General features: G+C 32.1%; 1 protein-coding gene across 1 annotated transcript in view; it reads left to right on the forward strand.

Moving 5' to 3' along the window:
• LOC130448646 (uridine-cytidine kinase) overlaps window positions 1-18,344 on the forward strand; it is a 42,760-nt gene extending 24,416 nt beyond the window's left edge. The window contains exon 6 of the mRNA XM_056786097.1: window positions 650-18,344. Coding sequence (XP_056642075.1) covers window positions 650-810 — 161 coding nt within the window. The 3' untranslated portion in view covers window positions 811-18,344. The remainder of the gene's footprint in view (window positions 1-649) is intronic.
• The last annotated feature ends 1,866 nt before the right edge of the window (window positions 18,345-20,210 follow it).

The following is a 20,210-nucleotide window of genomic DNA, read 5'->3' on the forward strand; positions in this document are numbered from 1 at the left end:
ACCAATGGACTTGAAAGGGAGAACCAGTTCCAAAAAAGGTAAAGACCGTTCCATCTGTAGGTGTTTTTTGGGATGCGTGTGGGATAATTTTCATTCACTATCTTGAAAAAGGGAAGACTATACAAGGCGAGTATTATGAGAACTTATTGCAACGTTTGTTTCCTAACATAACCAACAGATCAGCTGACTTTCGTAAAACTTAGCTTTTTTATTTTCATTGTTAAACTAGGAACAAAATATTAGATAAAATTTGAGGTTAGGAATTTGTTTACTTTTACTGTTTACAGAGACTTGCATGCAACTTGCGGCTTGCGGCCTTTAGATATGCAAATAAATTGCATAAATATTGAATATCGTGGGTGAATGGGGCATTGAACATTCCATTATAATTTTTCATTAACGAAAAGTGTGACTGATTTGATAATAGAATCAATGGAACTACTACACTTGAGCTGTTTTTTTTTCATTTTCAATATTCTTATGATGCTTTAGGTAATCGCACTTTGGGGTAAAAATATCGATGTAAAACTATTAGTATAAAGTATATCGATATATATTTTTTATTTTTCCATTCCTACTCTATTTTTCTTTGGTTTTCGACATTAAAATGTACTTTCAACGTAATAACACATTTAATTTTTTGTTTCAGTTGCAATTGATCTAATTGTTCAGCATATACGTGACATCCTTAATAAAGGTAGAAGTTCCTCTGAGGAAAGAGGTGCGAATATTTCTGGATTTCAAAGTTCAAAATCTTCTCCATCAAAAAAATGCAATCCAGGAGATCAATTGTTCAAAAGACCTCACTGAGTATTCCTTTGAATTATAACTGAAATTGAATGATTAAATAGATATTGTATTTCAGTAGACTAGTAGATAGTATCAATTAACATCTCTAGATTCAATTCAAATATTCTATCAATCAATTCAATAGATAAAATGATTCATTTTTTCTGCAGCCATTTTATTAAAAATATAATTCATTGTTAATTTGAACAAATAGAGTTTACGATATTCAAAAATCCTCCTCTATAAATATTTACAACAATTATAATATCAACTAATAAATGTGGTACATATGATTCATGAATGATTTTTTATCTGAATATTCGGAACATATCAGAAAGACACTCAATCTTGACTCTTAGCTTCTTTGGGTAATTATGGCATTGTAAATAATGTTTTGCTACATATCTTGTTGTTGCCTTCACGCACATAATTTGAAAATCTCAAAAGTGAAAGTAATTATTACACTGTATATTATTTTTGTATTTATAAATAATAATTCTCATCAATTTGGACTATAAGCATAGATTAAAGATTACGTTAATGTAGATTTTGCCAACATATGTAATAAAAAAAATATTTCTGGTACCCACTATGAAAATAATTGTCTTTGGCTTCAAACCAATTTTTTGTTTATTAATTTTTTATGTAGATAACCTTTGCCTTATTCGGTTATCAAAAAAAAACTAATGATGCAATGAGTAATTTGAAATTATTACCAAGAACACATGATAACTCCCGTCTCTTAACCTGAACGACAATTTTAAACGTTTATGGAGATATGTTGGTCATACTTTTTCTGAAAGCTAGAATTCCTACTCTACTTTTGAGTAAAATATTACCTAGTATATTAAAAACTTAGCCAAAATTAACATATGACAACCTCGCTTCTATAAGCCGAAACCAGATGACCACAGTCGTGTATATAAAATCTTTCACAGACATCGCATTCGTTTCGTTACATAAAAATACGAGGCTTGTCCACAAAATAAGGTTCTCAACGAATTTTCACAATGAAAACCACGTTTATTGGCATTGAATAATACATTTTTGGAAAGCTAAGACCTTCCTCTATTTTTCGATATAATTAATGCATTTTGGCATGCGGTGTCCCACCTTTTTATGCCTAAATAATAGAAATCTGCGAAAATAGTTTGAACCCTCTCCTTTCAACTCTTCGTCGGTTGTGATGTGCGAAGTATTTCTTTAATTCAGGGAAGAGATAGAAATAACTGGCGCCAAGTATGGGCTATAAGGGGGGGGTGAACAAGTAATCAATCCAAATCTGTTGATAACACGCACCTTGGTATATCCTAAACGGTATCTCAAAATGTTGAGAATGCAGTCGCCGTCGATCTTTCAGAATTTCTTTTTGCAATCACTTGCTCTGGAAGCAATGATCGACCAGAACGTAGTTCGTCTTTGCCGTCTGTACGTCCATCATTGAATTCCATGTTTCATTTGCGCGTATGCTGCACACTTTTCCCCATACACCTTATACAATTGGGAACCGGAGGAACACAAATAACGAATTGCAGAGCGTAGTAATCAAATAGAAGCTCCATCTTTCAGGACTATCAAGACAAGAATTAACGTCCTAGAAAGCTCGCCGTGGCGGGAACTGGGAGAAAGGGAGCCAAGTTACATGCTAGTTTTGCCAAAGCCCGCCTAACAACGTTCCTAGCGTCTGTAGCTCCTTGGGAATGTTATTTTATGGACAATCCTCGTACATGTGTCTAGGAAATCTTTAATTTATGCTACAAGGTGTATAATTGTTTTTTTTTTAATATTGTTATGTCTGTTATCCAAATCTTTTGAACTGGAAAGAATCGAATTTTAAATTAGAAGTCAATTTTGGTATTATCAAAATTTTGTACCACTCAAATGATTTCTTTATATTAAATATTCATACCCTAAAACACTTTTTAAACAAATAAATGAAATTTAATTCATATTTTGCTATTTATAAAACATGAATTTTCTTATTGCTATGCTGGTCTATTGAATTTATAATAACGCTTTTTATTTCTAATATTGTTGACGTTAAAAAGACAATTTTTATTTTATCTTAAGGAAAAAAGACTTTATTTTGAACATGACTATTACTTATAGAATTTTTTGTGTACATCAATTTTATAATTTTTATGTTCATTGAAAATATACAGTATGGTGCAAATGCAAATAAATTAGTTATTTCGTAAACCGGCGACTTTGAAGAAAATCCTGGTTATTTGTAACGTTGCGTTTTTATTTTTGACGTCATATGTGTGAGCAAGATGACGTTACCGCCAAAATTTTCAATTTTGTACTAAGTGCTCCGATTTAGAAAGACCTGCCGCGAACTCTTCTCGAATAACTTCCAGAGTTACTTAACTAACTACTAACTAACCTTAATACACATATTCTTTCTTTGAGCTCAATGATATTTTGTAATCCATATTAGTACACTTCACTTTTCACGTATCCCCTTTAAAAAAATCAAGAGGTGTCAAATCAGGCGACCATTCTATTGTTCATTTTCGACTTATGTACTGGTTTGGAAAGACGTTGCTCAAGTAGTCGCGCACCAAGACAGCATGCTGTAGATGCGCACGATCTTACTGCAGCTATAAATCATTTATGTTTGGAAAAAACCGGTTCAATTTGGATATCAAGAAGAAGTTTTGAGGAAATTCTAAATATCGAGGACCTGTTAAGGTTTGTTCAAAAAAGTATGGTCATATTATCGTAGCTGAGTACTAATAAGTTTGATCAAATAGATCATTGAACTCTTAGAAAGAATACGTATTAAGATTGCATGAACAACTGCGAAAGTTATAGAGAAGGTTCGAGAAGAGTTCATAGCACGCCTTTCTTATTTAACTACAGTTATAAATTAACAATTTGAGTACTTAATTTGCTTATTTTTTGGACAAATATTCTTCTTCTTTTAATGCGTATCCACTAGCGGATGTTCGGGATAACATTTTTCATCGCTTCTCCATTTCTTGCGGTGTGTATTAAGGATTGTATATCGTGTAGTCCTGTCCACTACCTGATGTTTCGCAGCCAAGATATTTTCTTCCTTCCGAACCCCCCTCTCCTTCAATATTATCTTCGATCAGTAGGTGCAAAAATTGATATTTGTTTTTTCGCATAATTTGCCTTAGGTTCGCCGTTTTCCTCTTCTTAATTAATTCTTAAATAATTCACGTTGTTTTCCGATGCGTCTCAGAATTTCTCCGTTTTTCAATCAAGCCGTCCAAGGTACCTTAAGGATTCTGCGGTGCCGCCACATCTCGAAAGCCACCAACTTGTTAATCGCAGTCGTCTTCAATGTCCAGCCTTCCATGCCGTAGAGAAGCACCGACCAAACGTACCTCTTCACGAACCTCAGACGTAGATTAAGATCAAAGTCAGGCAAGTAAGCACTATTCGGAACCTTAAGAATTCCTGTCCGGCTTGTTCAATGCGATATTTTATTTTTTTGTCTGATGCCCAGTCTTCAAGAAGCCAGATTCCCAGATATTTGAATTTATCCACCCTTTCTAAGGGAATTGCGTTAAATGTTACGGTGGCGTTTTCAAACATTTTTATGTTTCTTGAAAAAATCATAAATGTTGTTTTGATGTTAAGGCCCATTGATTTGCTCTGTTCTTTTATCTTATTGACAGTTGTTGTAGGTCGTGTATGGTCCGCATAACGGATATTGTTAATCCACGTCCATTAACTTTGATTCTATATCCTCTAGAGTCTATTGGAAAATTGCTTCGGAATATAAATTTAATAAGATCAGATATTTTGATCTGATATTGTCGGACATGCGCTGTTTGATTCCAGTATAGGTTATCAATGTATCGGATGTCTTTCTGATCTATATCAAGCCTTTTGAGGAGCTGCATTAGTTTGTGGTGCTGTACGCGATCGAATGCCTTTTTATAATTTATGAAACAAAAGCAAACGTCCTTTCTTTGGTCATACCAGTTCTGGACAAGCACTTGTTTTGCGACTATTGCCTCTTTTGTGCCTAACCCTTGCCTTAACCCAAATTATGAGTCGCATATACCTCTTTCACATTTTCGGAATATTCTTTGGTGTATGATTTTAAGAAATATTTTTAGGTTATTGCTCATCAGGCATTGCTTTTGTCTTCTTAGGCAAGGGGATAAAATTAGAGCTTAACCATTGCCTTGGGTAGTAACCTGGCTTATATATGATGTTGAACACCTTATGCAGTGCTGTAATGCCTCTCTCATCGATGAGTTTGAGTATTTCTGAAGTAATTTTATCTGGATCAGCCGCTTTGTTATTAGACAAATATAAACATTAATAAAGATTAATTACTTAGAGATATTGATATGACTGAATAGGAATTAAAAAGGCCTTTCAAATAATGTATTACACTACCCACATTTCCATTTAAAAATTTTGGTTCACACAGATGACTTCAAAAATAAAAACGTACCCTTACAAATAGCCTGTTTAAAAATAATAATGGACGATTTTCAGGATTTTTCCTTATAGTCGCCGTTTGACGAATGAACAAATTTATTCCTTTAATTTGAACAATACTGTATGTAAATGTTGGTTGATTTTTATATTTATTTTTGTTATATCTATGGATAAAATATGCACATAATAACACGTTTTAAAAGAAATTAATATAGCGTTTAAAACGGGAGGAAATTCTAATTTGGGAGATTCCTCTCAAAATGCTTTACGTTATCACTAACTGTTGAATGCTTACTAAAAACGAACAAAAATATTTTTTGTGCGTTTTGATATAGTGTTGGCACATATTTTTAAACCACCGTAAACATGCTCTAAAAGTTTAATTTTTCCCATAACCTAGTGAAAAGTTTTTATCAAATGCTTATAATAATAATAGCTGGAACATGCTAATCACATGTATTATTCTTCTTGATATTATCATAAAGATGATTGCAGTAACATCATTGTTGTATACATTCATTCCCGAAAATCTTTTTAGAATTACTTTGAAGTAGGCTAATTGATATAAGAAGAACTTCGGAGATTTATAGATTTCTCAAAGTAAAAAAAAATTTCAAGAATCATTCTGATTCTCAAAATGTCCCATTATCTCAGTTTGTGATGAAGATAGGAGAAAATAAAAAAAATACTACCTTGTAGTGTGAGTTTTTCTCGATAAAAAAGGTCCCTTACACTTTTTTTGTAAAAACTATAATTTACTCGGAAAAAAATCTAGAAAGTAATAAGCCTCCCTGCCTAAAATACGAATTCCACGTAGTACAGTAAAACGTAAATGTGACGCACGTTTAACATTTGGGATGTAATATTGAAACCATGCTATATTCTTCAGCTTGTAAGACTTGGGTCCCTGATAATTGTAAAAATTTTCATCAACTCTCAAATAAGTCAAGTGACGATGAATCTGAGAGTGAAAATCAGATTCCGATATCAGTATTGATGAAGATGTAGATTCTAAATAATTTTTCTATATTTCCAATCAAACATTATATAAAAAGAAGAAATTTTAATATGTATTGATTTTTTCCATATTGCTTACAATTGAGTAAAAAAAAATTATCTGAAAGTTTTTCGGAAAATTCGAAATTTTTCCAAAATTCTCAATTGTTTGCTTAAAAAAAACAGAAAAAAATCATTTCTACAAAGTGATTTAATGAAAATTAATAACTTTGGCGACTATAGAAGAAATTATAAGCTTGATTGCCTTAGAAAAACGACTTGATAGATTTAATAGATTTACGATTGTTTTCCAAGAAATCTATAGTTTTCACAAAAAAAGTGTAAGGGATCGAGAAAAACTCACCCCACAATGTAGTATTTTTTATTTTGTTCTATCTTTATTACAAACTGAAATAATGGAAAATTTTGAAAATCAAAATGATTATCGAAATTGTTTTTTATTTTTTTTGATCTCTGAAGTTTTTCTAAAATCAATAAGTATAGTTTGAAGTACTTGTAAAAAAATCAACCTTTTTGCTTATAACTTATTATTTTGGTGAAAAATTGCCTCCACCGACTGGGCTATAATATGACATAGCAAACAATTTTTTTAAATGATTGCAGCTTTCAAACTACAAAACTTCAGCTTTTATTTTATTATGCTGGAGAATGGTTTAAACTTTTACATATAAATAAATATTGATCTGTTCATCACGATTTTATACTTAAAACTGTCTAAATTGATAAAAAAGTGAAGCATAAAAATGGTTTATTTTTCAGCCCAAAGTTTTAAGTTAAAATTGTTATAAAAAATGGTGTTACTGCAAATATACTTCATTCGACACTATCCTGTTTTATATTTGTTTAACATATATACATGTGTTCAAAAGTACACTTTTAGCTCATATACAAGGGTGTTCAGTTTATTAATTTCTAGAGTTCTAGAGAATAGTTTTAAAAATAAGAGAGATACAAGCCTTTGAAGGTGTGAGTTGAAAATATGTTTTCAAATATCGGTCAAATGAGTTATTATGAAATTCCCAATTATGGAAGTCATTAAATAAATCAGGATAACTAATTTTGTGCCACCAGTCACCTTTTTCGAAATTAATATGTTACAGTTGAAATCCGTTTTCAGTTCATTCTAGTTTTGACAAAGGAAGGTTAGATTTCACCAACCCATTCCAGTAAAACTTGTTTTTACTCGTCAAAACTAGTGTTGACTAGTACTCTTTGCGTTAAAACTAGTTTTTCTACATTTTTACTAGGAAATACTAGAATGTACTAATTTTTTCTTATTGGACGTTGCATTTTACGAAATCTTGCCTCCCACCGGTGGATAATTGTTCAGTAGCACTGCAAAGACATAAAGTTCCCAATAAAAAATTGAGTTAACTCTAGTTTGAGCAGTAAAAACTAGTTTTAACGGAAGAGATTTTTTAGAACTAGTTTTCCCCTGTCCCAACTAAAATTAACTGAAAACGGGTTTTAATTATCCGGTGGCAAAATTAGTTTCAAAATCTATATAACTAAAAAACTACTGAACGTATCGATTTCCAGTTTTAATCAATAGATAAATAGATAAATGTGGGTTTTATTTTTTAAAAATTGCATCGTCCAAATGTTAACCGTTACGTCTGATACCGATCTCGGAACCTGGTTTCGGTATATCTTGCCGCTCGCTGGAGAATTGCCGCCGAGATGCCATTGACTTCGCGAACAATATTTTCTTTCAGTTCAGAGATTATCGCCGGGCTTATTTCGTACACATTACTTTTGAGATACCCCCTCAGAAAAACGTCCATGGAGAGGTAAGATCCGGGGATCTGGGTGGCCAAGGGATGTCACCGTAACGGCTCATTAATTTGCTAGGAAAGAAATAACGAAGCAGCGCCATGGTCTCCCTAGCAGTGTGTGACGTGGCGCCATCTTGCTGAAACCATGTCTGTGAAGTAAAGGCAGAATGTTCTCTCAATGTTGGAAATAAATAATCGTTAAACATTCGCCTATAAGCAACACCGACTACGGATATTGCTTGCTTGACAACGCACACCAAACTGTCATTTTGGGACTGTGAAGTGGCTGTTGATGTTTTAATCGGGAGTTTTGTCTTTTAGGGGACCAATGACCACAATTTTGCTTGTTTACACTTCCATTCAAATGAAAATGGGCTTCATCACTCTGAAAGATATTGTTCACTGTTCGACATCGCTCCAACATTGTCTCAGAAATTTTTACGCATATTCTGATCATTAGGTTCAAGCGCTTCCACAATTTGAATTTTAAATGGATGAAATTTAAGGCCCTCTTTCAATATTTCGTGCACTATAGTTTTTGGAAGCCCCAAGGCAGCTGAACCGACTGACGCGGATTATCGCGTAAACTTGCCGCGACGACTTCAATGTTTTAATTCGTTTTAGACGTCTTGCTGGGTTCCGGTCGTGGATTGTTTTCTGCTGAACTTACTGCTCGGAACTTTCGCACCCATGGTCGAATCAATCAATCTTCACGTAACCGACGAATATTGTAACGTGAACAAAATCTTCGACGAGCAATTGCACACAAATAATTGATTTTGAAATCCCCTGCGATTACAAATGCATGTTGTTCAACCTAATTCTGCCATCAGACACCCGTTATAAACTAGTTTCAGAGAGCAGTGAGTTATATTAAGTTTAAAGAAACTAGTTTGTACATGACACTTGTACTTTTTTAAAATGACCTCTAACTCATACAGAATTAGATGAAATTAATCATTCTAATAAAGTATTTGATAAATGATTATACAAATTCACCATTTTGAAGGATAATATCTCTTACTATTTGGTTTTAGACATTTAGACAAAAGTGTACTTGAAAAAATATTTTATTAATTCTAAAAATTGTGCATATAATTTCCTATTAATTTTATTTGATTGTAAGTTGCCATTATTTTATAATACGACGGGTGTTCAAATAAAAATGATCAAAACGACACTGTATTAAATCTCAGAGGTTTGAGCGCAACTTTACCAAGATGAGCTCCCTGTTTCCAGTATTCATATGGCTCTGAACAGACTCAGATATCTACTGTGTCCATCAATCCTTCGTTCGTAATTAAGCACTTCCTTATAATGTATTTTTTCAGTTGACCAAAAAGTCACAGGGAGACAAGTCCGGGTTTTAGAACACTTGAACTTGCATGGACACTGGAGATGTGTGAACGTGCATTATCTCACTTTGCGAGCAGCACATGCCGTTTGATCACGTCAATGTTAATGCTCGAGGAATTCGATGAGTACTAGAACTCGGACGTTAAAAGAGGCGGTGAACATCATCTTGACTTCTGTTGCATTAATTAACATACAACTGCCCGTTTTCTCTACACATGTCGGGGCGCTGGCATATTTATAAAATCAGGTCACAACCGTTTCGTTTGTTAAGACGTTTTGTACATTTGCATTTAAACACCCCTCATATATCACAATTGGTGTGAACAATATTAATTTATACTTTATATACTTATTGTTGTAACAAAAATGTTTATTGTTTTAATTTGTACCTGAAAGGTAAATATCTTGTGTTAATTTATATTATGTTTTTAAGTTTAACGATGTGTTATTTCATTTTTGGCTTTCAGTAATAAATAGGGTACAAGTTACCCCATGTACGTGCTGAAATGTATTTGGTTGTGATTTTATTTGCTATTTAGAAATTTTGTTATTTTTTAACTATATTAGGCGACTAACCTAACCGACATATTATCTGAAGAATGGAGTTTCTGACACAGATATTTTTACACAATACTATTTCATCAATACCCATAATAATAATTAATAATAACAATAATATGATTAGTGAGACAATATAATTACATCAGGCAACCGACAAGTTCGTCTTCAGTAATTAACCTTTTTTTATTCATCATATCTATCCTACTGTCTGCGCCACGTTTTTAAAGTCAAAATTTATTACCAAATATTTTTCTCAATCTAATCAAAAGAAATTAGATATTTTCTCAATAAAGTTTAAAATGAATTTTACCGTTTTTAGTACGAGTAACTATAAGAAATCTTCGTATTAAGGATTTAGCAGATTGAAGCTTAGTTCATTGGAATCAATAATAAATAAATTCCAGTTATACAGCAAAGTATTTTCTTGTCGATTGGGTATGTTTCTGTTTCATAGCTTCAGACAATATTGTTTTCGATTATGACGCAGTTTTTAGTTTTTTTTGAGATACCTTGCTCATGTAATGTAAAAAGTTTGTTACAATATGAGGTATGAAATGTAGAATATCATGATATTCTTTTCCAAACATATCAGTTGAACAAAGGTATTTTCTTCAAGGCCCATGGTTTATTTTTCTTTTCTCATCAATCCTCAACTGAATCCAACAATTTTGCCCCTCATTCTTGTACCTCCTCCCTCTTTTTTAGTAGCCCTTTTTCTATTTCTATATATATTTCCCGGCATCCTTTTAGTATGCCCCAACCATTTTACTGTTTGGGCTTTTATGTATCTTGTTATTGATGGGTGTTTATACAAATCCTTCAATTCTTCTTCTCTATAGTCTTTCACATGTTTTTATTCCCCAAAAAAATTTTCCTCAACACCTTTCTTTTCCATAGAATTAATTTTGTTTCTTCTGCCTTTGTTAAAACCCATGTTTCACTTCCGTATGTAAATGTTGGTCGTATTATTGTTAGGTACAGTAAGACCCCTTTACCGCCTGGTATATGAAACAGCGATAAACAAGGCTATTATAACATGTGAATAATGAGGTTACGAGAAGTTGGAGAGAAAATTGTTTAGGTTAGGTATGTTTGTTTTAAGTCCATTAGATTATTCAGTCTATTCTGTGTTTCCAATTTTCTGGTTTTTTGTCAAGAAGATATCTAATGTAGTTTGCAATAAAAGTTGTTGACGAATGGATAAAACATCTATAACACACAGTCTTGCTTTTGAACTCCTGCCAAAATTTGGATCACCTTCAACAAATTCGTCCAAAATTTCAGTTATAGTGGTCAAACTCCTTTTAACAAACATCATCCAAAGTTCTTTTTGCTCTTCTTAGAAATCACTACTATGAATATTTTTTTTCTTGCTCAGTTAATTCCTTGAGCTCATCGTTAGAAAGATTAGCTTCTGTTTCATGAACTTTTTCTTCGACATCTTCCATATTTACTCTAAATCAGTTTATTTCGCTAATACCACTATTTCTTCGACTATTTCATCCATATCGACAGTGTCTAACGTCCTTGCTCTTACTTGAATCTGGTCAAATGTTCTTTCATACTCCTTCCAAAGATCTTTCTGTTGCCTCATTCCAAGAAAGGTTCATGTTTTCTACAGCAAGTAATAAGCATTAATATTGGATATCAGGCCTTGGTCCATTAGACTAAGGCCTGTATGGCGGCAAGAAAACTACTTCAAATGGAATTCATGTTGTTAAGTCTAATAAATTTGTTGGGTGGCTTGTAGCATTATCAATTAATAGTAGTGCTCTTTGTTTAAGTTCTTTAATTTCGTTTAACAGACGTGCAGAAATATTCTCAGTGAACCAATCCTGGACAATTTTTATAGTTATCCATGATATAGACTACCAAATTACAGATAAAGTTGATTTAGATATGCCTTTCATCGCTCTTGGATTTTTGAAGTGGTAAACTATTAGTGGTTTTAATTGAAACGCTTGCGTTACCACTCAGTGGAAGTGTTAAGTGATCTTTCGCAGCTTTTAATCCTAATTCTCGTTCATCTTCACGGGATAGAAATGTTCATTTTGGCATCCTTTTCCAAAACACACCTGTTTCATCAACATTGAACAGCAATTAAGGAGTAGAGTTTTCATTTTCAATTATTCTTTTTACTTGGAATTCAGCCGCCGCTTTCATATCACCATTTGCCACAATGTCAACAAATGTTTCAAATGATAAAAAACCAACATAACTACATACACTATTTCGGATATATATTTGGAAACCTAGCGTTAAGCAGGATCTTACTGTATATTCTAATTTTGGCGCACAATTTCGGGGATTTCCCGGGTTGAAATATTGAAATAACAGAGCGCTACACAGAAACAGCGCTAAGCAGAGTCTTATTGTATATTATAAGTTTGGCGGCTTTAGATAAGTCTTCTGATTTTATCATTTCAATTATCTCATGACTTTACTTCTTTTGACTAATCTCTCCTTTATTTCTGTCCGCTCTTTATTTTTGTTTGACAGTGTTGCTCCCAGGTATTCGAATTCTCTTATATTTTTTGTCCTTACCCGTTAGATTCTCAATCCATAATTTGTTATCTGAAAGTCCTTTCTTATTCCGCTAACCCCAATGTTATAAGTTGATAATATCTTTTCTTTATCAGTCTTTCAGTATCTATTTATCAATTTATTGAAGACGTTTAGGTATAAGTAATCTTATTTATACTACTATCAATCTCTTTATATTATCAGTTTGATTAATCTTGCAGGTTTTAAATGTCTACCCAAGAAGTTAAAAATTATATTATGTATTCAACAGCAATAAAAAAAGACATAGTTCTATAAGCTAATGCTTGGCTTGAGAGTAGTTTTGTGCTCCTATCTGGTGTGATAAGGTATTTTCCAGTCCTTTTCAACCTTTGCTTAGGTCAGCTAGCTAATTCCTTCTGAGTTTTGAGATTCCAGGAGGAGATGAATTAATGCATTGACGTGGTACGCGGTTTTCGAGAATATTGTGGTGTTTCTACTTGGGTGTAGGACTACTTCTTGTATATATCTGTAAGTCAGAGGTAAACCATCATAAATGCATTTTCTTTACTTTTTTACGTTTTATCTTAAGTGACTCATTTTTATTGAGGAAAACTACATGCAAAATAATATAATAATTATCCTCGATGAAAATCATTAAAAAATGAGTCACTTGAGGTAAAAATTTCAAAAGTGAAAAAAAAAGCACTTATGATGGTTTACCTATGACTTACGGATGTAGAACTTTGAGATTACTGTGTAGTCATTGATGTAACACATACCATGGTGGATTGACTTCGCTGGATGTTACCCATGTTTGGTTTGTTCACAGCCCCATAATTCAATACGATACACTGTGGATTCAATGAAGGTTGTGTATAGTAGAAATTTGTTTTATAGTGATAGTTTGGCTTTTAATCCAAGTAGCTAGTATATTTCCTTGTGATCTATGCTATTTCTATATTATTCAGGAAAACTGGCAAGTATAAGTCACTTGAACTGATTTTGATTCTCTATCCACGTTTAGATATCCATTAAGTGTAATGTTGTAGCTGGGTTTCTATGAGAGTTTTATCCTTTGTTAGTAGGTCTGTTGTTCATAGTACGGGTTAAGAATACTGCTTTGACAGACATATGTTTGTTCTGTATAGTTGTTGGATGTAGGTCCATTCATTCTTGTTCGGAATTCTCTTTCTGTTAGGTATGATGACAATAATTTGAAGTATTTTATTGGAAGATATTTGTTAATTTTGTTGTTTAGGTACTTGTGCCAAACCTTATGTGCAGTATTTTTTCTTTTAGAGCTATATTTATGTCGTAAAAAATTCTGTGGACTTGCTGCACCATACTTCTCTCAAAAACCAAATTGATTGGTACTTGGTATCCAGTTTTACTTTTCCTTCATAGTAGAGGTCTCTCTAGTATTTGGAATCTTTACCTTGTTTGGGAACTAGAATTATTTTTTTAAATAGTTGTAACCAGTAGTTTTTTCGATGGGTGGTATACGAGATAGTGTCAAAAGCATTACTCATTTTTATGGTAGTCACTCATTTTTGAAGTCATTTGGTCTATTCCATACGATTTTCTTGTATTTAGAAATTTTATTCTCATTGTACTTCATTTATGATGGTGTTTAAGCACGTGTATACTGGGTTTAAGTAGTCACATATCCACTAAGAATGTGATAATCTTTACGCAACTTGAGATGTAGGAATATGAAAGAAAGGACTTTTGAACAACACTGTATGTCACGCTAATTATCGTGAGTTACTAACTATGATGTCTTTTAGGTACATTACAAATTAAAAATAAAACTGTTTGACAATTATTAATGTTCGGTTAAAAATAACGCTAAATTGAATTAGTTAATAAACGACCCTATTTATAAAAATCTTTAGTAAAATAATGCAAAATAATACCAAAAATACAAATAATGGGAAATCAATTAGGGTTGAAGCCTTTCTTGTTTAGAGAAAAATCAATTTTATTAATTTTCTTTGACATTGAATTATTTTATTAACGGTGAAAACTTTCAGAGGGACGAAGAGGGAATCATTTTCCCTTATTTGAAGCTGTGTACCCAGTATAACATTAGAATTTTCAATTAAGGAGGCCCTCTCGCTACCAATGGCAATTAATTTTATTCAATTATGATTAAAATAATATTTTTATAATAGTTTCAATAATTACTTATGCTATGTTGGAGTTTAAATCGTACTTTACAATGCCAATTAAATTTTTAAAACATCATTTAAAACAACATTGATTTTTTTCAGAATCTTATATGAGGGTTAGGTATTAGGACTATACTAATGTTTGTATATTACATGACAATCTCCAACTTAGCTATTGCAAACGTGCATGTTTCTTGTTTTCGTTTTTTTATAAAGTACTTACCTATTTTTTTGAGATACTCATAAGTTCAAAATATTATATGAAAAAAATAGTTTCTTGTTTTCTTTTTAAAATACTTACCTCGAAATTTTTTGAGATACCCATAAATTCAAAATATTGTATGAAAAAAAATTAGTTTCCAAAATTTGCAATAAAAAGTATGGTTTAAATTCGACGATTGCATAAGTAATGGCTTTATTTATTAAAAAAATATTTTCTTCATAATCTATTGAATTTTATTTTATATATCTAATTTTATTTCAAATACCCATAGAAAACTCTGAAAAAATAGTTTGTTTCTGAAAATATCCTAATTCAGTTTTTTATATACAAATATTATTCTTGTATAACTGTCATGAAAGTGACATTTTTAATGACTAAAAACTATTGGAAGAAAACGATTACAAAGTAATGTAACGAAAATATATTCTTTTTCATACTGTACTGTAAAGTAGACTTTACCGTACTAATTTGAGTCCGGAAAATGGCACTTTACAGTATATTTGTACTTTACGGTACTTTAAATTCTCTCAATCCAGTTCGAAATAAAAAATCAATGAAATCAATTACTAAATTTTCATTCTAATTTTTGAATGTTAACAGTAATGATTTAACTACTGTTACCAGAAAAATTTATTGTAGAAATTACTGGATGTACTTTTTTATTTTTAATAATGCTGGAAGATGTGTGTGGTTTTGGTTCAAGACTTGTACAAAAGTTTGCCCCCTTGTATCATTCTTGCTATTTTCTTTTTGCTCTCGATGGATTCTTCCTTATATTTTTTAGCCACTGAATAACTTTTCCATCCACCATACCCTTTTAAAACATTGATATCAGCCCCAGAGATGGCCAACAGTGTTCTTCTGCAGCAATGTCCGGTGTACTTTTCTGGATTCTCAAGATTGAGGAATTCAACAATTTTTTACTTACGCATTTTCCTTGTCTGTAACCTACCAAAAGTGCTTTTAGTGAAAGGTGTTTTCGCAAATTTTTATATTTTCTTAACACATCCAAATATTGCATGTTGATCACAGTAAAAAACCGTCGAACAGGTGTTGTTGTGTTATTAATACGAACCATTAATTGAGAAACAGTGCTACATCGTCCATTTCTAAATTATAAATGTCTTCCTTCGACAATCTCTGGTAAATAGTCTTTGTTAGGGGCGTCATAAATGTTACAACTTCTTTTTTTGATAGCACCTTCGACTGGTTTTGATGATAGTAAACACTGTTTTCTCTTTTCAAAAAAGCTATTGACTTAATGTTGAAATTCTCAGTAACCATAATCATTGATTTGACCATCGGGTATTTAGACCATAAGGAAGAGCTATTTGATGTTTTTGACTAAAAATTTGAGGTTTGAAAAGAATGCTCCTAAAAAACAACTGTTCTTACCACATCAAAAAAAAATCATCACATTTTCATCAACACTTTTTACCTCGTATTTTTCACGCCAGTCGCAAAACATCGCATTATTATTCTTTTGCGTATTTTTGAAAAGACCTAATTGTTAAAATTTGCCCTACTGTTTCTGCTTTTGGTAAATATTTTTTGTATTTCCAAAAATTCAATGTGTCTGCCTTTGTTTAAAATGTTGCCTTAGTGACTTCTGTTAATTTCTATTTTTTTTTAAATAATAAGAGAATAATCAAAGGAGGCATTTTTCAGTAAAATCGTCAAATATGACATTTCATATTTTAATATAATTTTGCTTTTTATTTAGAACCAAAAACAGTAAGAACAATAAACAAATTTCGATATACGTTCATGAAGTTATTATCAATGTACTCTGGACTAGGTATTCTTGATTCGGCTCCTTCGTCGTCTCGTCCATAAGCATCCATCTCGTACCGTACTAAATCACTTCCCAGATGTAAATAACTATAAAATCAATATAAAACATTTTTAAATCAAATAATAGTAAACTAGACATAATCATGCAAAATTTAACGGTACATCTTTAGTTTTATTATAAACAGTATATAAGTATGATAAACTATTAATATAAACATGAATTGCACGAAAAAATATTTTCTAATATTAATTCATTGCGATTTAATAGATTTTGATCTACATTAGTTGCCAATTTCATTAGCATTAACAGTCAGTATATAAAATGAAGTGAGATATATCGCTGCACTTTGTAGTCGGCATAATTCTTTCAGAATTTTAATCATTTTATGAATAATACATTGATCCATGTAACCCTAAGTTACTGTCGTAGACTTTCATCTTCTCTAAGCTTTTTTATCCGTTACATTTGTTCCCGAGTCTGCCAACAAAGAAACAGAATACCTCATAAAATAGTGACTTGTATATTCCTTTGACTGCGTCAAGTTCAAAAACTCACCAACCAAGTAGACCATTTTCCTAAATTTGTTTATACCAATTGGGTTCGCAGTTCATTTTAAATTTCTGTCTTTCCGAAGAAAACAATTAATTAAATGTGATTTTATTGGAAATTTTTTATCTATGAAAATAGGACAGTTATAGAGAAAACTTTATATACTTATGTGTGAATTAATTTTGTTCGTGAAAATGTTTCACTTGCTTTTGCTCACATTTTCCCATTTTCCTATTTTTTGCTTTCGTTTTCCGGTTCTAAATTCCTGAATTCCTCTCTCTCTCTCTTAGGTTTTCCATCACCACTGCGTACTATCTTTTTCTTGGTTATCTTTTGTTTCTTGTTCCTCCTTGTTCTATGTTCATCTTTTTTTTTTGTTCTAAAATCGGGCATTCTCTGTATGTGACCCTCTATTCTTTTGGATTTCATAATTTTGCTCAGTTCTGCTTCTCTAAATAAATTCCTTATTTAATTATTAGTTCTTCTCAGCCATAAATCTCCCTCCTTCTCTCCCTCTGCTTTGATAAGAATCCACGTTTCGCCTCCGTAGCCTATTATTGTTTTGTATAGATGTAGCTTTGCCTTTCTGGAGATTTTTTGGGATCTTATCATCGCGTTCTGCGCTTCTAACTGTTTACTTCCTCTCATCGTCCTCGCTTCCAGATTTTCTTCCTCGTTACCGTCGTCCTTGATAACCATCCCAAGATATACATTTTTTTGTTCAGATGTATTGCTCTTTTCATTTGCCCATACCAAAGAAAACATCACTTTTAATACTACTTATTATCATAAATAGTTAATTTATTGTTATTATTAAAATAATGTTGCTGATTTCAAAAATAATTTTTATTATTAATGAGTTTGTTGCATACAAATCATTTTTCTACTTAAATTTATTCATTAAATCAAAGATCTAACTCCACTCTTTTGATTAAAATCACATTTTAAATTTATTAATAAAATTAGGCTAAATTTATTATACTTTTGTTTTTATTTTCAACGCACATATGGTGTGCGTCACAATTACAAACATACACGTAGTTACTATAGAAGAAAGCTTTTTATTTTCTAATATAGGTAGACAAATCTACGTATTCCATCAAGAACTTATTGTTTTAATTTTATTTTTTACCAATGTTCGTTTTAGTTACCAATAAAGACGTCTTTATCCATTATTCGTTTTTTTTATTATAGCTAATCCTCCTATACAGTAAAAGTTCCTTATTCGCGCTTCCTTCATTCGCGTTTTCACTATTCGCGGAGTAAAAAAATGTAACCAATAACTATATTCGTGGCTAAAAATTTATTCGCGGATCTTATAAATACGTACATACTAATAAAAGGATTCCAATAGGTATCCAACCCAATATCCATTATAAATGCTTTCAAATGAACTAATAAAAAAAAGAAAAAAGATCTAAAGCCTAAAGTATGTTGTTAAATGATATTGCAGACGACTTTGACATAAGCCGCCTTCGCCGCAATCGTTTTTTGGAATGTAAATAAACAGAATGAAAGCATTTTTATTATTCAATGATGAAGTACTTAAACATATTTTAAATGTTGCTGTTTCGTTCTATGGTAAGAGCAACAAAGCGATATCCAGAAGAAACCTAGTAGCTGATGGAGGATACAAACCTGAGCAAGTATTTAATGCAGAAGAAACTGCACTGTTTTGGAAGAGAATGCCAAACAAACCATTCATTTCTAAAAGCGAAAAGTCTGCTCCTGGATTTAAGGCAGCAAAGGATAGAGTTACACTGCTGCTATGTTCGAATGCATCTGGAGATTGTGTCATTAAACCACTGATGCTTTACAGATCGTTTAATGCCAGTGTTTTGGCGTGCTAATAAGAAACCATGGGTTACAAGCGCTATTTTTTGTGACTGGTTCCGGAATTGTTTTGTTTCTGAAGTTGAAACTTATTTAAAAAAACAGAATGTAGACTTTAAAGCACTTCTACTTTTGGACAATGTACCAGGTCATCTTCGCGAACTTGAAACTATGCATCCAAATATAAAAGTGTCACGACGGCTTTGCTTCAACCTATGGACCAAGGAATAATACAGGCCTTTAAGCTGTATTACATCAGAATCATATTGGATAATATGGAATGTAATCCTGATACGAATGTTATGGAATGCTGGAAGAAATTTGACATTGCAAAATGCATCGTAAACATAAAAGAATCATTGGAAGAACTGAAGCCACATACATTGAAGTCATGCTGAAAAAAACTGTGGCCTGCTCTGGCTGCGGACAATGATGAAGAATCTGTGCTAGCTCAAACTATGACTGCAAACATAGCCGAAATCGCAAATGGAATAGGACAAGATGGGTTCGAGCAGATAGAAAGAAGATTTGGCTGAAACCGACTTGGAGAAAATGTTAAATTCACAGCCCATTGAAGAAGAGGCTTCAACAAGCACTGGAAACGTGACATTTAATTTGAAAAATGTTAGTGAAGGTTTAAGAATGGCAAATGAGCTTTACGATTTCTTTATGAACATTGATCTGTCTATGGAACGAAGCCTTATTGTTAAGAGGCAAATTGCTAATGCGACTGCTCCGTATGAGTTTGAGCTTTTAAAAACTGCCAAGAAAGAGAAAATTACAAAATTCTTCAAACCGTTGCCTAAGCCTAAAGATAATTGATCAAAATGTTCACAAACTTAAATAAAATTGATTTTTTATATATTTGTTTTTTATGTATTTATTTATTTTGTCACCTAGGAACGTATCCCCCATAATCCCATACAAATTACCATTCCGTATTCACGGTTTCTGTATTCGTGACATATTTTTGGAACATATACCTCGCGAATAAAGAGCTTTTACTGTATTTTAAAAAAGTACGAGCTGTTGCCTGAATAGAGTCCTAGACTTCGATTGTCATTCAATTCAAATTTTACAACAGGTGAATACTCATCATTGCATTCATAGTTTGGTTCTAATAATCCAGTGTCCCTTAGTTGCATTAGAACAACAGTAACATAACTTACAAAGAACACTAAATAACAAATATGCTCTACTCTCTCTTG

This window comes from Diorhabda sublineata, chromosome 9 (assembly GCF_026230105.1).
Source record: "Diorhabda sublineata isolate icDioSubl1.1 chromosome 9, icDioSubl1.1, whole genome shotgun sequence".
NCBI lineage: Eukaryota > Metazoa > Arthropoda > Insecta > Coleoptera > Chrysomelidae > Diorhabda > Diorhabda sublineata.